At 42.2% G+C, this 19,368-nt stretch overlaps 1 protein-coding gene across 1 annotated transcript in view; it reads left to right on the plus strand.

Moving 5' to 3' along the window:
• LOC141053741 (dipeptidase 2-like) overlaps positions 1–19,368 on the plus strand; it is a 682,167-nt gene that overhangs the window by 31,362 nt on the left and 631,437 nt on the right. Inside the window, exon 2 of the mRNA XM_073550795.1 lies at positions 17,818–17,993. Coding sequence (XP_073406896.1) covers positions 17,848–17,993 — 146 coding nt within the window. The 5' untranslated portion in view covers positions 17,818–17,847. The remainder of the gene's footprint in view (positions 1–17,817; positions 17,994–19,368) is intronic.

Here is a 19,368-nt window from a genome sequence, read left to right on the forward strand (position 1 = left end):
ATAGTCTAGCAGAGACAGTGAAAATGAGAATGATGAAAGAAAAAGGTATTGAAGTGAAAAGTGAAAATTCTGGAACTGGTAGTAAACTTATTAGCAATAGTTACTTTAAATAGCACTTTAAATTAGGTAATATGTTAAGTTATAGATAGTCTGTTAAATTGTTTGCAACGTTCAAGAGTCAATGCCTCCCATATTGGGAAGTTTAGTTTAAGAACTGTTTATCAAGCATTTCAAAAATTTTGTATGTTCCTTATTTGTAACATCTTTGTTTCACTTGCAGCCCGCGGACGTGCTGTGTTTAACGGGGGGGTATGTGGCACCCCTGAGGGTTCAGTCGCCACAGAGGTACTGCACCTCCTCCTGAGGTGTGGTACCCCACCATTCAGGTAAGGTGGAGACACCTCACCACACTCCAATACCTGCATCCCACACAACATAGTAGTGTAGCAAAGCACCTTTGGTGGCTCCCTGCTTGGAGCACGAAGAGTGCTGGGAGGTGGGTGGAGCTTAGTCTGCACGAGAGAGCGGGAGATGATTAGGACTAGGTCAGTCTGTGAGAGGAGATCCCCTGAATGGGATGGATTGGAGGGAGTGCTGCAGCAGACCTCAGTGACCTGGGTCTGCTGGCACAGGAAAGAGATATCTAGAAAGCCTAATTCTCGATAAGAAAGATAGTTTTGTACAGAACGTAAGGAGAAGAAGAGAACTAAGGATTGGCGTTGGAGTGGAACCCTTCCTCAAGTTCTAAGCGCATGGCCGGGGTCCAGTCCCCGAGGTTTATTCCCACACCAGACTTGGGGGCCCAACAGCAATGAGAGTGAGCTGGGACTTAGTAGCAAGGAGTCCCCAAAGCAGGCTACAGCTGTCTGCCGTACAAGTAGAGTTCTAAGAACATCTGAAAGGAGGAACTCCAGTGTAACCCAGTACTGTGAGTACTTCAAATAGGCGCTAGAAAGGAGACGTTCAGGAAAGGCATATGTTGGCGGAGTGTTGGAACGGAGTACTTCATCTTGCCTGGAGGTTGGCTGAGCCCCTGAACTGGAGGACACGGCACGGATGTGGGCACCTGTATGCTCAACAGACTGTGAGTAAAGCTTTGGAACTACATGCTCTGGTGTCCTCCGCTTATTCCTGCGAAAACCCACTCAGCACTGCTACATCTCTGTGCTTAACACTGCACCGTTCTCTTTCCTCACTACCTCTCCATCTACACTGCCCTGGGACTACAGCCATACCTGTGGAGGGCCACAACATCATTGCTGCCCTACACCATCTGTCCCAGAGGATCTGTCTGCAGCGTCGGCTTAATATCTTCATTGTCGAACACCACAGGTGGCATCATGAATCATTCACTTATAAACTTTAATCATCAACCACTCTATTCCTTTTACATGGATGCCCAGGGCCACGGACCGGGTCACCGCCGCTGTGACAACTCCCATTGAAACCAACGGGCCCGGTACCAAGTACCCCGCTGCCCTGGGAGGGCAATCCATTTTTCCTTGATAGGGGGATGATCACCTGTCTAGATCTTGTGCTGGATCAGTGAAGTCTTTCCAAAATCAAGTGGGTGCTTGCTAAAAGATTGGCTGTGTTCCTTAGCAAGTTTAGTGACACCATGAATGTGTTCGATGGGGGTATTAGCATCCCCAACATTAAGTTCAGTCCACCAGAAAGTAGTAGGTGTATTAGCGCCTTTGAGAGTGGCTTTCATCGACCTTTGACAAACAAATGTCTCTTCATCTAGGATGTCTTCTGGATCAAGACTGTACAGTTGAGCAACAGCATTGAACTTATATAGCTTGATGGGTGCATCACTCAGGTTGACTAGCTGTACCCGTACTCTACCGTTTGAGACAGTGACAATACTTCTGGCAGCTTTTACCTGCAGCTGTCCTTCAATCTGGATGGAGTTAAGAAGAGCTACATAGTCTTCATTGTTAATTCCAGGTAGAGTTTGGCACCATACTAGAGTCTCGCTGTTGGCTGTCAGGGTAACAGGTCGTAAGTCGGTGATACGCACACGTCAGATTTCACCTTTACAGTTGGCAAACTTCTTTTGGGCACAGAGCACTATAATAGTCCGCTGGACAACTTGCCTATAAAGGGAAGAAGCAGAAGGAAGAGAGGCATGCAAGGCATTGAGCAATTCAGGAAATACACACGCATAAAATTCATGCCTAGTACTACTGCTGTGGTATCTCCCTCAGCCTCAGTAACAATTACACCTTGATCTGGTAACTTACAATCACCAATATGGATGGTGAGTTCCCAGTTGCCTAGCTGGGGAATAGAATGACCATTACTTGCAATCACGAGTAACTTCGCTTTCCCCACTGGATTCAGAATATCATAGTCCCAATTCCTTTCAAAGGTTCAGCGTTCAATGGTAGTGACTTGAGAACCAGTGTCTACTACAGCTTCTAAAGCTATATGGTTATTTATGGGCATTTGGAGATGAACCGGGAGACCCATTGTGATTGTCTCTCTGGGCCCTTGCATTCACCTCCTGAGGGGCGACCCTTGGCCTCAGGGGTGACCCAGTTAACTTATAGCATTGATACTTATAGTGCTTCGGACGCTCACAATAAGTACTGTAGACACAATCACCAGATGGAGGCCTTCCAGAACCTGGGCGACTAGAACGTGGCTCTGGGAACAATGTTCAACTAGAAGACTCACGTGATGCAGAGGGTTGGCTTTTTAGCTCCTTTAAGGTTTGTCATACAGAATCAAGGATTTGGACAAGTGCATCTGTGGTAGAAGGTGCAAGAATGAGAGTAGAGGTTGGCAAAGACTGCGTAGCATGCATAAGAGAGACAGGTGAAAGTGGGGATATAGTGGATATTCCGGCAGCCAGGTCAGGGGAATAAGGAGCAGGAGCATAGCTGGTACAAGGTGAGTCTGTGCCCACTACCTACAAAGCTAGAGCTTTAAAGTCCGAGAAAGTCATGTTGGTGATTTGTGCTGCTAGAATGCGGAGTTGACTTTGCACAAGTCTGGAGTCCACACCTTCTATAAATATGTCAGTGATTATGTTTTCTTCAGCCGCAGGGTCTAGAGTGTCTATATGCTGCAAAGCCCTGTATGCAGACTGAAAGGCTAGTGCGTAGTCCCTCAGGGTCTCATCTGGTTCCTGACATCTGTGTGATTCACTGCGCTATGCTGAGCAGATGTATACAAAAAAGGGGGGGAAATAAATACTTAACAGCAGTTATACGTACTTACTTAAAAATGAAGTTGATGTAGAATATTCTGTGTAAGTTGAGATGTCTACGTGGCAAGTAGTTTGCAGGTTATCTGATGGTAGAGATCTCGTTTTTGATCGCTGCTAATGCTATTGGAACAATTATATATTAAGGTACCAATACAACATACAAAAGGTCACACCACTCCTTGCATGTCCACCATACTCACTGGTTGTATCTTAACGTTTATATTCTCTTCGGAGTGTTCCCTTTATGGTGGATCAATTGATAAAATGCTAAATATGAAGAGAATTTCAATTACTAACAGTGACCACAACCTTGATATTCAGTCCCAGTTCCTGGGGTACATATGCACTTACTTATGCTAGATTTGTTATGCTACCCAGGTGTAAATCCTGATAGACTCTCTATAATGGTCTTTGTTGGCTGTACTTAGAGCCGGTGCAGGGACGATATCCACTGTTGAAAAAAATGACAAAGTGCTGGGTAAGGAGGGATCCACTAAACCCACTAATAGTGCTAGCGTTCCAGTAGCCAGTTAGTCCTGGTAGGACTTCTATGCACTTACTTCTGGTAATTGCTCTGTCACAGTCTGGCTGAGGCAGCGGCTGCTGATAGAGTGATAAGCGATGCAGTGTAAGGAGGGATCCACTAGACACCCTAATTATGCTAGCGTTCCAGTAATCAGTTAGTCCTAATAGGACTTCTATGCACTTACTTCTGGTGATTGCTCTGGCGCAATCTGGATGAGGCAGCGGCTGAGGCAGCGGCTGCTGATGGAGCGATAAGCTATGCAGCGTGTAGTAGGGGAGCGGGTAGACGCCAGCACCTCGTGTACTCTGGCCGGAAGTATTGACGAGGACGCGACGAGAGTGGGGGGCAGAGCTACTGTGACGTCACAGGCAGGGAGGAGGACGGGTGCACGAGAGGCACAAACCAACCAACGCGTTTCGAGAGGGGCTTCCCTCTTCGTCAGTGCTATGCTGAATGCCTGTCAGCCCGTCCTTATATAATAGCTCACCCAGCTGCAACCAATACCAATCATTAGTCTTGGGCAGAAATGTATGTTTTTTGTGTATTGTTGCCTCAAGATACGCCTTGCTGCTATGATTACAATATTATATTGTTGATTTATTAAAATGGATAGTCCGCTTTGTCTCCTAAATAATAAAAGTATACCTAATTTGTGTGCATAATATACTAAACTAAAACATAACTTTTATTTATACCAATTTTAACATAATTTCAAATATTTTTACTGGAACTAAATAAATAAAAATGAGTATGGAGGGTTACACGAGCAGATTGACCTTCCTCACGTTAATAAAATAGATACCTATATTTTCTAAAAAGTATATGTGTGCTACCAGCACTTTAGCAAAAAACCTCAAACCGGAAAAGTGCTGGTAGCACACATATACTTTTTAGAAAATATAGGTATCTATTTTATTAACGTGCGGAAGGTCAATCTACTCGTGTAACCCTCCATACTCATTTTTATTTATTTAGTTCCAGTAAAAATATTTGAAATTATCTTAAAATTGGTATAAATAAGTTAGGTATACTTTTATTATTTAGGAGACAAAGCGGACTATCCATTTTAATAAATCAACAATATAATATTGTAATCATAGCAGCAAGGCGTATCTTGAGGCAACAATACACAAAAAAACCTACATTTCTGCCCAAGACTAATGATTGGTATGGGTTGCAGCTGGGTGAACTATTATATAAGGACGGGCTGACAGGCATTCAGCATAGTCCTGACGAAGAGGGAAGCCCCCCTCGAAACGCGTTGGTTGGTTTGTGCCTCTCATGCACCCGTCCTCCTCCCTGCCTGTGACGTCACAGTAGCTCTGCCCCCCACTCTCGCCGCGTCCTCGTCAATACTTCCGGCCAGAGTACACGAGGTGCTGGCGTCTACCCGCTCCCCTACTACACGCTGCATAGCTTATCGCTCTGTCAGCAGCCGCTGCCTCAGCCAGATTGCGCCAGAGCAATCACCAGAAGTAAGTGCATAGAAGTCCTATTAGGACTAACTGATTACTGGAACGCTAGCATAATTAGGGTGTCTAGTGGATCCCTCCTTACACTGCATCACTTATCACTCTATCAGCAGCCGCTGCCTCAGCAAGACTGCGACAGAGCAATTACCAGAAGTAAGTGCATAGAAGTCCTACCAGGACTAACTGGCTACTGGAACGCTAGCACTATTAGTGGGTTTAGTGGATCCCTCCTTACCCAGCACTTTGTCATTTTTTTCAACAGTGGATATCGTCCCTGCACCGGCTCTAAGTACAGCCAACAAAGACCATTATAGAGAGTCTATCAGGATTTACACCTGGGTAGCATAACAAATCTAGCACAAGTAAGTGCATATGTACCCCAGGAACTGGGACTGAATATCAAGGTTGTGGTCACTGTTAGTAATTGAAATTCTCTTCATATTTAGCATTTTATCAATTGATCCACCATAAAGGGAACACTCCGAAGAGAATATAAACGTTAAGATACAACCAGTGAGTATGATGGACATGCAAGGAGTGGTGTGACCTTTTGTATGTTGTATTGGTACCTTAATATATAATTGTTCCAATAGCATCAGCAGCGATCAAAAACGAGATCTCTACCATCAGATAACCTGCAAACTACTTGCCACGTAGACATCTCAACTTACACAGAATATTCTACATCAACTTCATTTTTAAGTAAGTACGTATAACTGCTGTTAAGTATTTATTTCCCCCCCTTTTTTGTATACATCTGCTCAGCATAGCGCGGTGAATCACAAAAATATACGGTTCGCTCAGACTTTATAACAGGAGCCGACACAGTCCTGTCTCTTCACCAGCTGCATCTGAGTTTCTAATTGGATAGGTAGCGCCCGTGTTTACTTTACCGCAATTAATTTTCGGTTCCTGACATCTGTTGTAAAATTTGAGACGAACCTCGGTGGGTGATTGGCGTTCAAATTCGTTTCTCAGGCAGGTGAGGATCTGTTCTACGCTGGTCTTCTCGGTATATGGCCAGGAACCGATTTTTCGGCAACCAGACCTTCAAGCTGTCCCAGGAGAAGTTGTACACGCTGATGGGGATAGAGCAAGAAAAGTTTAAGAGTGTACATTAGCTTTTCCTTGAACCCAGCAAGGGTATGAGGATCTCCCCTGTAGCTTGGGAGACTAGGAGTTCCTAGGAAGAACGGCATGCTGGTAGCTATGGCAGGGCCTGGAACTAGGTCGGCGGAATTAGCCTGCTGGATTGGAGCACTAGCTGGTGACAAAGATGATGCAGAGTTAGCAGACTCTGCCTGGTCGTTATGAAGAGGATCAGACATTATGATAATAATGTAGATACTGTCTCTTTAAGAAAAATGGCTGTAGCTTTAAGAGATGCCCTATTATACAGTAACACAGTCTCTGAGATGGAAGGCTTAGATGGCAGTAGATAGAAGAGCTGGTGCAGGCAGGCTCCACACACAAGTACAGACAGCAGCAGCACAGCATATACAAGGAGACAGTCTAGCAGCATTCACTGGCAAGATAGTTGATAATATGCAGTTCTGAGACTTGGGGTGCCGTAATAGTAGATAGGCACAGAAGAATAGACTCTGTTTGTGACGCCACTTGTAAAGTCTTGTAATGGGGGGCTTTCCGTTCACTGTTATCCACCCTCACGCGGCGTCCACGATAATGACCACAGACACAGGTCTCGGAGATAACAGTTGCGTTTACTTTCGCAGGAACAGGAAAATATGACACGGAGTAAATTCTTCACAGCTCACGTGGTTAAACCACAGCAAATACAGCACTGAGTTAGATTCTGACATGGAATTGAGACTTCGGAGCTTTAAGAGCCTGCTACTTTATATGTAGTGCTTTTAAGTTGTTATTAGTGTTGAGCGATACCATCCGATACCCTAAAATATCGGATCGGATGGTATTGGCCCGATACGAAAAAAGTATCGGGTATCGCCGATTCCGATACCGGAAGTCCCATTCAAGTCTATGGGACTTCCGGTATCGGAATAAGAAAAACCCTTTTCTGTCCTTGTACAGCCTCTCGGGGGGGTGTACGGACCTTCCGGGGGTCTGTGGCGACTGCCCGGGGGTCTGTGCGGACTGCCGGGGGTCTGTACCGGCCTGCCGGGGGGCTGTGCCGGCCTGCCGGTGGTCTGTACCGACTGTCCGGGCGTCTGTGCAGGCTGCGGGGGGCTGTGCCGGCCTGCCGGTGGTCTGTACCGACTGTCCGGGGGTCTGTGCAAGCTGCGGGGGTCTGTACCGGCCTGCCGGGGGGCTGTGCCGGCCTGCCGGTGGTCTATACCGACTGTCCGGGGGTCTGTGCAGGCTGCGGGGGTCTGTGCAGGATCGTCCGATGGGACTACAAGTCCCATCGGGCGATGCCTGCTACCATGACGGTGATTGACACATTAGCAAATGATGGGACAGTAGTAGTCCCATCATCCGGCCTATGTGTTGAATGTACAAAAAAAAAATACATACTACATACATGCTGCATACATACTACATATATACTACATGCATGCAACATACATACATACTACATATATACCACATGCTTGCAACATGCATACTACATATATACTACATGCAACATGCATACTACATATATACTACATGCAACATACATACTACATATATACTACATGCATGCAACATACATACAACATATATACTACATGCATGCAACATGCATATATACAACATATATACTACATGCAACATATATACTACATGCAACATACATACTACATATATACTACATGCATGCAACATACATACTACATATATACTACATATATACCACATGCATGCAACATACATATATACAACATATATGCTACATGCATGCAACATGCATACTACATATATACCACATATATACTACATGCATGCAACATACATACAGTGGGGCAAAAAAGTATTTAGTAAGTCAGCAATAGTGCAAGTTCCACCACTTAAAAAGATGAGAGGCGTCTGTAATTTACATCATAGGTAGACCTCAATTATGGGAGACAAACTGAGAAAAAAAAATCCAGAAAATCACATTGTCTGTTTTTTTTTCATTTTATTTGCATATTATGGTGGAAAATAAGTATTTGGTCAGAACCAAAATTTCATCTCAATACTTTGTGATATATCCTTTGTTGGCAATGACAGAGGTCAAACGTTTTCTGTAAGTCTTCACAAGGTTGCCACACACCGTTGTTGGTATGTTGGCCCATTCCTCCATGCAGATCTCCTCTAGAGCAGTGATGTTTTTGGCTTTTCGCTTGGCAACACGGACTTTCAACTCCCTCCAAAGGTTTTCTATAGGGTTGAGATCTGGAGACTGGCTAGGCCACTCCAGGACCTTGAAATGCTTCTTACGAAGCCACTCCTTCGTTGCCCTGGCGGTGTGCTTTGGATCATTGTCATGTTGAAAGACCCAGCCACGTTTCATCTTCAATGCCCTTGCTGATGGAAGGAGGTTTGCACTCAAAATCTCACGATACATGGCCCCATTCATTCTTTCATGTACCCGGATCAGTCGTCCTGGCCCCTTTGCAGAGAAACAGCCCCAAAGCATGATGTTTCCACCACCATGCTTTACAGTAGGTATGGTGTTTGATGGATGCAACTCAGTATTCTTTTTCCTCCAAACACGACAAGTTGTGTTTCTACCAAACAGTTCCAGTTTGGTTTCATCAGACCATAGGACATTCTCCCAAAACTCCTCTGGATCATCCAAATGCTCTCTAGCAAACTTCAGACGGGCCCGGACATGTACAGGCTTAAGCAGTGGGACACGTCTGGCACTGCAGGATCTGAGTCCATGGTGGCGTAGTGTGTTACTTATGGTAGGCCTTGTTACATTGGTCCCAGCTCTCTGCAGTTCATTCACTAGGTCCCCCCGCGTGGTTCTGGGATTTTTGCTCACCGTTCTTGTGATCATTCTGACCCCACGGGGTGGGATTTTGCGTGGAGCACCAGATCGAGGGAGATTATCAGTGGCCTTGTATGTCTTCCATTTTCTAATTATTGCTCCCACAGTTGATTTCTTCACTCCAAGCTGGTTGGCTATTGCAGATTCAGTCTTCCCAGCCTGGTGCAGAGCTACAATTTTGTTTCTGGTGTCCTTTGACAGCTCTTTGGTCTTCACCATAGTGGAGTTTGGAGTCAGACTGTTTGAGGGTGTGCACAGGTGTCTTTTTATACTGATAACAAGTTTAAACAGGTGCCATTACTACAGGTAATGAGTGGAGGAAAGAGGAGACTCTTAAAGAAGAGGTTACAGGTCTGTGAGAGCCAGAAATCTTGATTGCTTGTTTCTGACCAAATACTTATTTTCCACCATAATATGCAAATAAAATGAAAAAAAACAGACAATGTGATTTTCTGGATTTTTTTTTCTCAGTTTGTCTCCCATAGTTGAGGTCTACCTATGATGTAAATTACAGACGCCTCTCATCTTTTTAAGTGGTGGAACTTGCACTATTGCTGACTGACTAAATACTTTTTTGCCCCACTGTATATACTACATATATACTACATGCAACATGCATACTACATATATGCTACATGCATGCAACATACATACTACATATTTACCACATGCATGCAACATGCATACTATATATATACCACATATATACTACATGCATGCAACATACATATATGCTACATGCATGCAACATGCATACTACATATATACAACATATATACTACATGCATGCAACATACTACATATATGCCACATATATACTACATGCATGCAACATGCATACTACATATATACCACATATATGCTACATGCATGCAACATACATATATACTACATGCAACATACATACTACATATATACTACATGCATGCAACATACATACATACTACATATATACCACATCCATGCAACATGCATACTACATATATACTACATGCATGCAACATACATATATACTACATATATACTACATGCATGCAACATGCATACTACATATATGCAACATATATACTACATGCATGCAACATACATACTACATATAAACGACATATATACTGCATGAATGCAACATACATATATACTACATATATACTACATGCAACATACATACTACATATAAACGACATATATACTGCATGAATGCAACATACATATATACTACATATATACTACATGCAACATACATACTACATATATACTACATGCATGCAACATACATACATACTACATATATACCACATGCATGCAACATGCATACTACATATATACTACAGGCATACTACATATATACCACATGCATGCAACATGCATACTACATATATACCACATATATACTACATGCATGCAACATACATATATACTACATGCAACATACATACTACATACATACTACATGCATGCAACATACATACTACATATATACCACATGCATGCAACATGCTTACTACATATATACCAGATATATACTACATGCATGCAACATACATACAACATACATACTACATGCATGCAACATGCATACTACATATATACAACATATATACTACATGCATACTACATATATACCACATGCATGCAACATACATATATACAACATATATACTACATGCATGCAACATACATATATACTACATATATACCACAAATATACTACATGCATGCAACATATATACTACATTTATATTACATGCAACATGCATATTACATATATACTACATGCATGCAACATACATATATACTACATATATACTACATGCATACTACATATATACCACATATATACTACATGCATGCAACATACATACAACATATATACTACATGCATGCAACATGCATACTACATATATACTACATGCATGCCACATACATATATACTACATGCAACATGCATACTACATATATACTACATACATACTACATATATACCACATGCATGCAACATGCATACTACATATATACAACATATATACTATATGCATGCAACATACATATATACATCATATATACTACATGCAACATACATACTACATATACTACATGCATGCAACATGCATACTACATATATACCACATGCAACATACATACTACATATATACTACATGCATGCAACATGCATACTACTTGCATGCAACATACATACATACTACATATATACCACATATATACTACATGCATACTACATATATACCACATGCATGCAACGTACATATATACAACATATATACTACATGAATGCAACACATATATATATACACAACATATATACTACATGCATGCAACATGCATACTACATATATACCACATATATACTACATGCATGCAACATACATATATACTACATATATACCACATATATACTACATGCATGCAACATACATATATAATACATATATACTACATGCAACATACATACTACATACATACTACATATATACCACATGCATGCAACATGCATACTACATATATACTACATGCATGCAACATACATATATACTACATGCATGCAACATACATACTACATATATACCACATGCATGCAACATGCAAACTACATATATACTACATGCATGAAACATACATATATACTACATACAATACATACATACAATACATGCTTAATAGCTGTCTACAAATATCTAAAGGGCTGTCACATTGTAGAAGGATCAACTTTATTCTCATTTGCACAAGGAAAGACTAGAAGCAATGGGATGAAACTGAATAGGAGGAGACACAGATTAGATATTAGAAAAAACTTTTTGACAGTTAGAGTGATCAATGAGTGGAACAGGCTGCCACGAGAAGTGGTGAGTTCTCCTTCAATGGAAGTCTTCAAACAGAGGCTGGACAGACATCTGACTGGGATGATTTAGCGAATCCTGCTTTGAGCAGGGGGTTGGACCAGATGGCCCAGGAGGTCCCTTCCAACTCTACGATTCTATGATTCTATGCATATAGACATACAGTACATATAGCATAGAGTACATACTCACCATCACTTGTCACTTTGATCCCCGAAGCCATTGTCATATGTGGAATAAATATTAAAATAACAAACCACCAATATACTTACCCCCGATCCGCAGAAGTCCACGAGTGTCCCACGACGATCTTGCGTGGAGAACAGCAGCATCAGCTGATGCTACCGTTCTCTACGGGCTCCAGGAAACCAGTGTCGGGAGGTAGGTATCCTTCCGCCCTGTATTCCTCCGCCACTGTAAAAAAAAAAAAGTCCCTAGTCTCATTTTATGGCATTGCTGTGTGAGAAATTTCCCAAAACTCTATGTTTTGCCAAAACTCTATGTTGATGCCTTTGCCCAAAAAGCTCTACTTTTGTCTCATCTGACCAGAGAACATTCTTCCAAAACATTTTAGGCTTTTTCAGGTAAGTTTTGGCAAACTCCAGCCTGGCTTTTTTATGTCTCGGGGTAAGAAGTGGGGTCTTCCTGGGTCTCCAACCATACAGTCCCTTTTCATTCAGACGCCGATGGATAGTACGGGTTGACTCTGTTGTACCCTCGGACTGCAGGGCAGTTTGAACTTGTTTGGATGTTAGTCGAGGTTCTTTATCCAACATCCGCACAATCTTGCGTTGAAATCTCTTGTCAATTTTTCTTTTCCGTCCACATCTAGGGAGGTTAGCCACAGTTCCATGGGCTTTAAACTTCTTGATGACACTGGACACGGTAGACACAGGAACATTCAGGTCTTTGGAGATGGACTTGTAGCCTTGAGATTGCTCATGCTTCCTCACAATTTTGTTTCTCAAGTCCTCAGACAGTTCTTTGGTCTTCTTTCTTTTCTCCATGCTCAATGTGGTACACACAAGGACACAGGACAGAGGTTGAGTCAACTTTAATCCATGTCAACTGGCTGCAAGTGTGATTTAGTTATTGCCAACACCTGTTAGGTGCCACAGGTAAGTTATAGGTGCTGTTAATTACACAAATTAGAGAAGCATCACATGATTTTTCGAACAGTGCCAATACTTTTGTCCACCCTCTTTTTTATGTTTGGTGTGGAATTATATCCAATTTGGCTTTAGGACAATTCTTTTTGTGTTTTTTTCATTTAAGACAAATTAAATGAAGATAATAATACCAAAGAATTTGTGTTTGCAATCATTTTCAGGAAGAAACTGAGTATTATCTGACAGAATTGCAGGGGTGTCAATACTTTTGGCCATGACTGTATGTAGTATGCATGTTGCATGCATGTGGTATATATGTAGTATGTATGTTGCATGTATGTAGTATATATGTAGTATGCATGTTGCATGTAGTATATATGTATGTTGCATGCATGTAGTATGCATGTTGCATGCATGTAGCATATATGTTGTATGTATGTTGCATTCATGTAGTATATATGTAGCATGTATGTTGCATGTAGTATATATGTTGTATATATGTATGTTGCATGCATGTGGTACATATGTAGTATGCATGTAGTATATATGTGGTATATATGTAGTTCGCATGATGCATGCATGTGGTATATATGTAGTATGTATGTTGCATGCATGTAGTATATATGTAGTATGCATGTTGCATGTAGTATATATGTATGTTGCATGCATGTAGTATATATGTAGTATGCATGTTGCATGCATGTAGTATATATGTTGCATGCATGTAGTATATATGTGGTATATATGTAGTATGCATGTTGCATGCATGTGGTATATATTTAGTATGTTGCATGCATGTAGTATATATGTAGTATGCATGTTGCATGTAGTATATATGTAGTATATATGTATGTTGCATGCATGTAGTATATATGTGGTATATATGTAGTATGCATGTGGTATATATGTAGTATGTTGCATGCATGTAGTATATATGTAGTATGCATGTTGCATGAAGTATATATGTATGTTGCATGCATGTAGTATATATGCAGTATGCATGTTGCATGCATGTAGTATATATGTTGTATGTATGTTGCATTCATGTAGTATACAGTCATGGCCAAAAGTATTGACACCCCTGAAATTCTGTCATATAATATTCAGTTTCTTCCTGAAAATGATTGCAAACACAAATTCTTTGGTATTATTATCTTCATTTAATTTGTCTTAAATGAAAAAGCACAAAAGAGAATGAAGCAAAAAGCAAAACATTGATCATTTCACACAAAACTTCAAAAATGGGCCGGACAAAAGTATTGTCACCCTCAGCCTAATACTTGGTTGCACAACCTTTAGCCAAAATAACTGCGACCAACTGCTTCCGGTAACCATCAATGAGTTTCTTACAATGCTCTGCTGGAATTTTAGACCATTCTTCTTTGGCAAACTACTCCAGGTCCCTGATATTTGAAGGGTGCCTTCTCCAAACTGCCATTTTTAGATCTCTCCACAGGTGTTCTATGGGATTCAGGTCTGGACTCATTGCTGGCCACCTTAGAAGTCTCCAGTGCTTTCTCTCAAACCATTTTCTAGTGCTTTTTGAAGTGTGTTTTGGGTTATTGTCCTGCTGGAAGACCCATGACCTCTGAGGTAGACCCAGCTTTCTCACACTGGGCCCTATATTATGCTGCAAAATTTGTTGGTAGTCTTCTGACTTCATAATGCCAAGCACACGGTCAAGCAGTCCAGTGCCAGAGGCAGCAAAGCAACCCCAAAACATCAGGGAACCTCCGCCATGTTTGACTGTAGGGACCGTGTACTTTTCTTTGAATGCCTCTTTTTTCTCCTGTAAACTCTATGTTGATGCTTTTGCCCTAAAAGCTCTACTTTTGTCTCATCTGACCAGAGAACATTCTTCCAAAATGTTTTAGGCTTTTTCAGGTAAGTTTTGGCAAACTCCAGCCTGGCTTTTTTATGTCTCGGGGTAAGAAGTGGAGTCTTCCTGGGTCTCCTACCATACAGTCCCTTTTCATTCAGATGCCGACAGATAGTGCGGGTTGACACCGTTGTACCCTTGGACTGCAGGGCAGCTTGAACTTGTTTGGATGTTAGTGGAGGTTCTTTATCCAACATCCGCACAATCTTGCATTGAAATCTCTTGTCAATTTTTCTTTTCCGGCCACATCTAGAGAGGTTAGCCACAGTGCCATGGGCTTTAAACTTCTTGATGACACTGCGCACGGTAGACACAGGAACATTCAGGTCTTTGGAGATGGACTTGTAGCCTTGATATTGCTCATGCTTCCTCACAATTTGGTTTCTCAAGTCCTCAGACAGTTCTTTGGTCTTCTTTCTTTTCTCCATGCTCAATGTGGTACACACAAGGACACAGGACAGAGGTTGAGTCAACTTTAATCCATGTCAACTGGCTGCAAGTGTGATTTAGTTATTGCCAACACCTGTTAGGTGCCACAGGTAAGTTACAGGTGCTGTTAATTACACAAATTAGAGAAGCATCACATGATTTTTCGAACAGTGCCAATACTTTTGTCCACCCTCTTTTTTATGTTTGGTGTGGAATTATATCCAATTTGGCTTTAGGACAATTCTTTTTGTGTTTTTTCATTTAAGACAAATTAAATGAAGATAATAATACCAAAGAATTTGTGTTTGAAATCATTTTCAGGAAGAAACTGAGTATTATCTGACAGAATTGCAGGGGTGTCAATACTTTTGGCCATGACTGTATATGTGGTATATGTAGTATGCATGTTGCATGCATGTAGTATATATGTAGTATGTATGTTGCATGCATGTAGTATATATGTAGTATGTATGTTGCATGTAGTATATATGTAGTATATATGTATGTTGCATGCATGTAGTATATATGTGGTATATATGTAGTATGCATGTTGCATGCATGTGGTATATATATGTAGTATGTATGTTGCATGCATGTAGTATATATGTAGTATGCATGTTGCATGTAGTATAAATGTATGTTGAATGCATGTAGTATATATGTAGTATGCATGTTGCATGCATGTAGTATATATGTTGTATGTATGTATGTTGCATGATGTAGTATATATGTAGTATGCATGATGCATCTAGTATATATGGATGTTGCATGTAGTATATATGTAGTATGCATGTTGCATGTAGTATATACAGTATGTATGTTGCATGCATGTAGTATATATGTAGTATATATGTAGTATGCATGTTGCATGCATGTGGTATATATGTAGTATGTATGTATGCTGCATGCATGTAGTATGTATGTAGCATGTATGTAGTATGTATGTAGCATGTATTTTTTTTTTTTTTTACATTCAACACATAGGCCGGATGATGGGACTACTACTGTCCCATCATTGACTAATGTGTCAATCACCGTCATGGTAGCAGGCATCACCCGATGGGACTTGTAGTCCCATCGGACGATGCCAGCACAGACCCCCGCAGCCTGCACAGACCCCCGGACAGTCGGCACAGACCACCGGCAGGCCAGCACAGCCCCCCGGCAGGCCGGTACAGACCCCCGGCAGTCCGCTCAGACCCCCGGACAGTCGGTACAGACCACCGGCAGGCCGGCACAGCCCCCCGGCAGGCCGGTACAGACCCCCGGGCAGTCCGCACAGACCCCCGGGCAGTCGGCACAGTCCCCCGGGCAGTCGGCATAGACCCCCCGGAAGGCCCGAACTGACGGCGCATCATGATGCGCACAGACCGCGCATCATGATGACGTCATTTCGGCAGCCAATCAGAGCCACAGCAGTGGCTCTTTGCATTATGGGAACTTCCGATTCCGATATCCGATATTGAAAAAATATCGGTACTCGGTATCGGAATTCCGATACAGCGAATATCGGCCGATACCCGATATTTGCAGTATCGGAATGCTCAACACTAGTTGTTATAGAAAGACTCAGAGTCTTTTGTAGCTTTATGCAGAACATTTTACATAGCAAGAGTATTTCACTGACCTGGGAGTACAGTGGTAATTTCTCAGCTTGTCAGGCCTACCAGGGGATCTTGGAGAAAGGGAGTTTCCACATGTGATCTGCTCCCAGAGGCAGCTTGACCTGGACTGGAGGTTTCCCAGCTCAGCCTGGTCTAGACTAGGCAGAAACTAGAATAGTACGTCCACCTGAAAACTCAGTTCTCATGTCAAAACTTTACATTGTATACATTTCACCAGCAGATCGTGCTGGAACACAACAAATGAGAAAATACATGGATCAAAATAAAGCACATCTCTAATAACAGTAAAGGGGGTAGCTAGAATGTGAGCTGTAGTGTTCAAGATTACTCATGGTCCAGGGGTATTTAAAAGGACAGTCATAACCTGGACCAGATCACTACACTACAATCAGGCATTGGTCTATAGGCCAGACAATTGTCCCCGAGAAAGAAGAATATGCACATACTTTTCTATGGAGAAGAAAGCTGGCTTTTTAGTTACTCTTATTGCAGGTAGAAACCCAATTCCAACACGCTTTAATGTGCCTTACCAGTTACCATTGGACTACATATTTAGGTCTTTTTCTTCTTGAGAATATTCTGATATGGTTGACTATCTTACATCAGGTGGCAAGGCTTATTTAGGGCCAACTTAGACTTTTCCTTTCTAACTCTAGTAGGTTACACAGGATTTTTTCTATCCATGAACATGTATGCAAGATATTTTTGGGGGAGAAAATGGTAAAATTACATTTTAATAATCTCTGATATTTCTGCTATCAATTACAGGAGTATAACAGAGCCACCTGCCTACAATTTATGGAGTGGACTAAGCAAATATTTTCCCAAAATGCCTTGTGGGCTCATTTATTACTCTGCATACTTCTTCAAATGATTTCTTGTTCCATTGATGATTTGTCCCAAAGAGCACAGAATCTTATGGAGTCAAACCCTCTAATTGATGGGTGAGTATGTCTGTACATTTTATTATTATTATTATTATTATTATTATTATTTATATAATGTCAACATTTTCTACAGAACTGTCATGGTTTGCTCAGGAGTTCTTTGGCAGTGCTTCTATGGTTAACACCATGTGGCCTCTCTTTGGTTGGGGGAGGGCTATATTTACCCGCCACTGTGCTGTGCCCATTGTCAGTTATACATACAACCTTGGCTGAGCAGCTGACCCTGTGAATACCTGTGTATTGCTTATATCTGTTTGCGTGCTTGTGTATGACCTGGTCTGTTCCCCGTTTTGCATTTGTCTCCTGATTCGGTACTTCTCATGATACTCCTGGTTTTGATCTCTGCTTTGTTCCCTGACTGTCTGCTTGTTAGTCCATCTGGTACCTCGTATTTCTCTATGGCTTCTGACTCCGGCTTGTCTCTTACCACGTTCCCTTGGCTACCTCGCTGTTGTCTGGTCTGACCTCGGCTCGCCTGACACTTCTCTGGGCGTCCCCGCCTCCTGTCATCATCCCTGGAAGTTCAGTACCTAGCCCTGTCTCCAAACCAAGCCAACGGTGATCATGTGCTGCAGGTCCTGTTCACCTGCAGGCGTGCTCATAGCAGCTTCCCACGTTACAGCAGAAGTTCCCGGCTTTCCCAGCACGTCCCCGGATACTCGTACAGTCTCAGGGGGTAAGTCTCTTACGGTGTCCGTTGCAGGACATTTATGCACACTTCAGAGAATATAATTATTTGTGAAGTAATAACTGCCTTGCTGATTTTGTTGAATTAGTAAGCTATTTCTATTATAATTGTCGGTATCATATTGTGTTAAAGTATCCGCGGAGGGCCTAGATATTACTAGATGATTCAAATATATATGGCTGCATTGTTTGTATGTGGTATGTATGGAGAGGCGTTTCTCAGTGCTCCCGCCCTGCACGCACATGTTGCCCTTTCACCACCATGCCTGCTGGCCTTTGGCGTCTGATGCCGTGGACTGGGCCCACCCTGGCCCCGCCCACTGTGTGATGCCGACGCCTGCTGGCATCGCCATTGACTAGGCAACATTGCGCGTCATTTCCGGGTGTGGAGCGTCACTTCCGGGCACGCGGTAATGCACGCTGTGGCCGGGAGATAGAAAACACGGAGACACTGTTTGGATAGCAAGCCCCTTGAGAAAGGAGTCCGAAACACGCATCGGGGCGGACTCGTTAGCCCAGGAGGTAATAGCACCCTGCATCATAGACACCCAAAAAGGTAATTTTACTGGGATATGTGCCATTTGAGGATTATTGGTATGTTGGGTAGTTAAGGTTGGTGTTAGGTATGCGGCGTCCATTTATGGTAGATACTCAGATCAGTAGCCGCTATGCAGCATTTATAACA

Source organism: Dendrobates tinctorius, unplaced genomic scaffold, assembly GCF_039654945.1.
Source record: "Dendrobates tinctorius isolate UK_male_01 unplaced genomic scaffold, ASM3965494v1 ptg000170l, whole genome shotgun sequence".
NCBI classification, from domain to species: domain Eukaryota; kingdom Metazoa; phylum Chordata; class Amphibia; order Anura; family Dendrobatidae; genus Dendrobates; species Dendrobates tinctorius.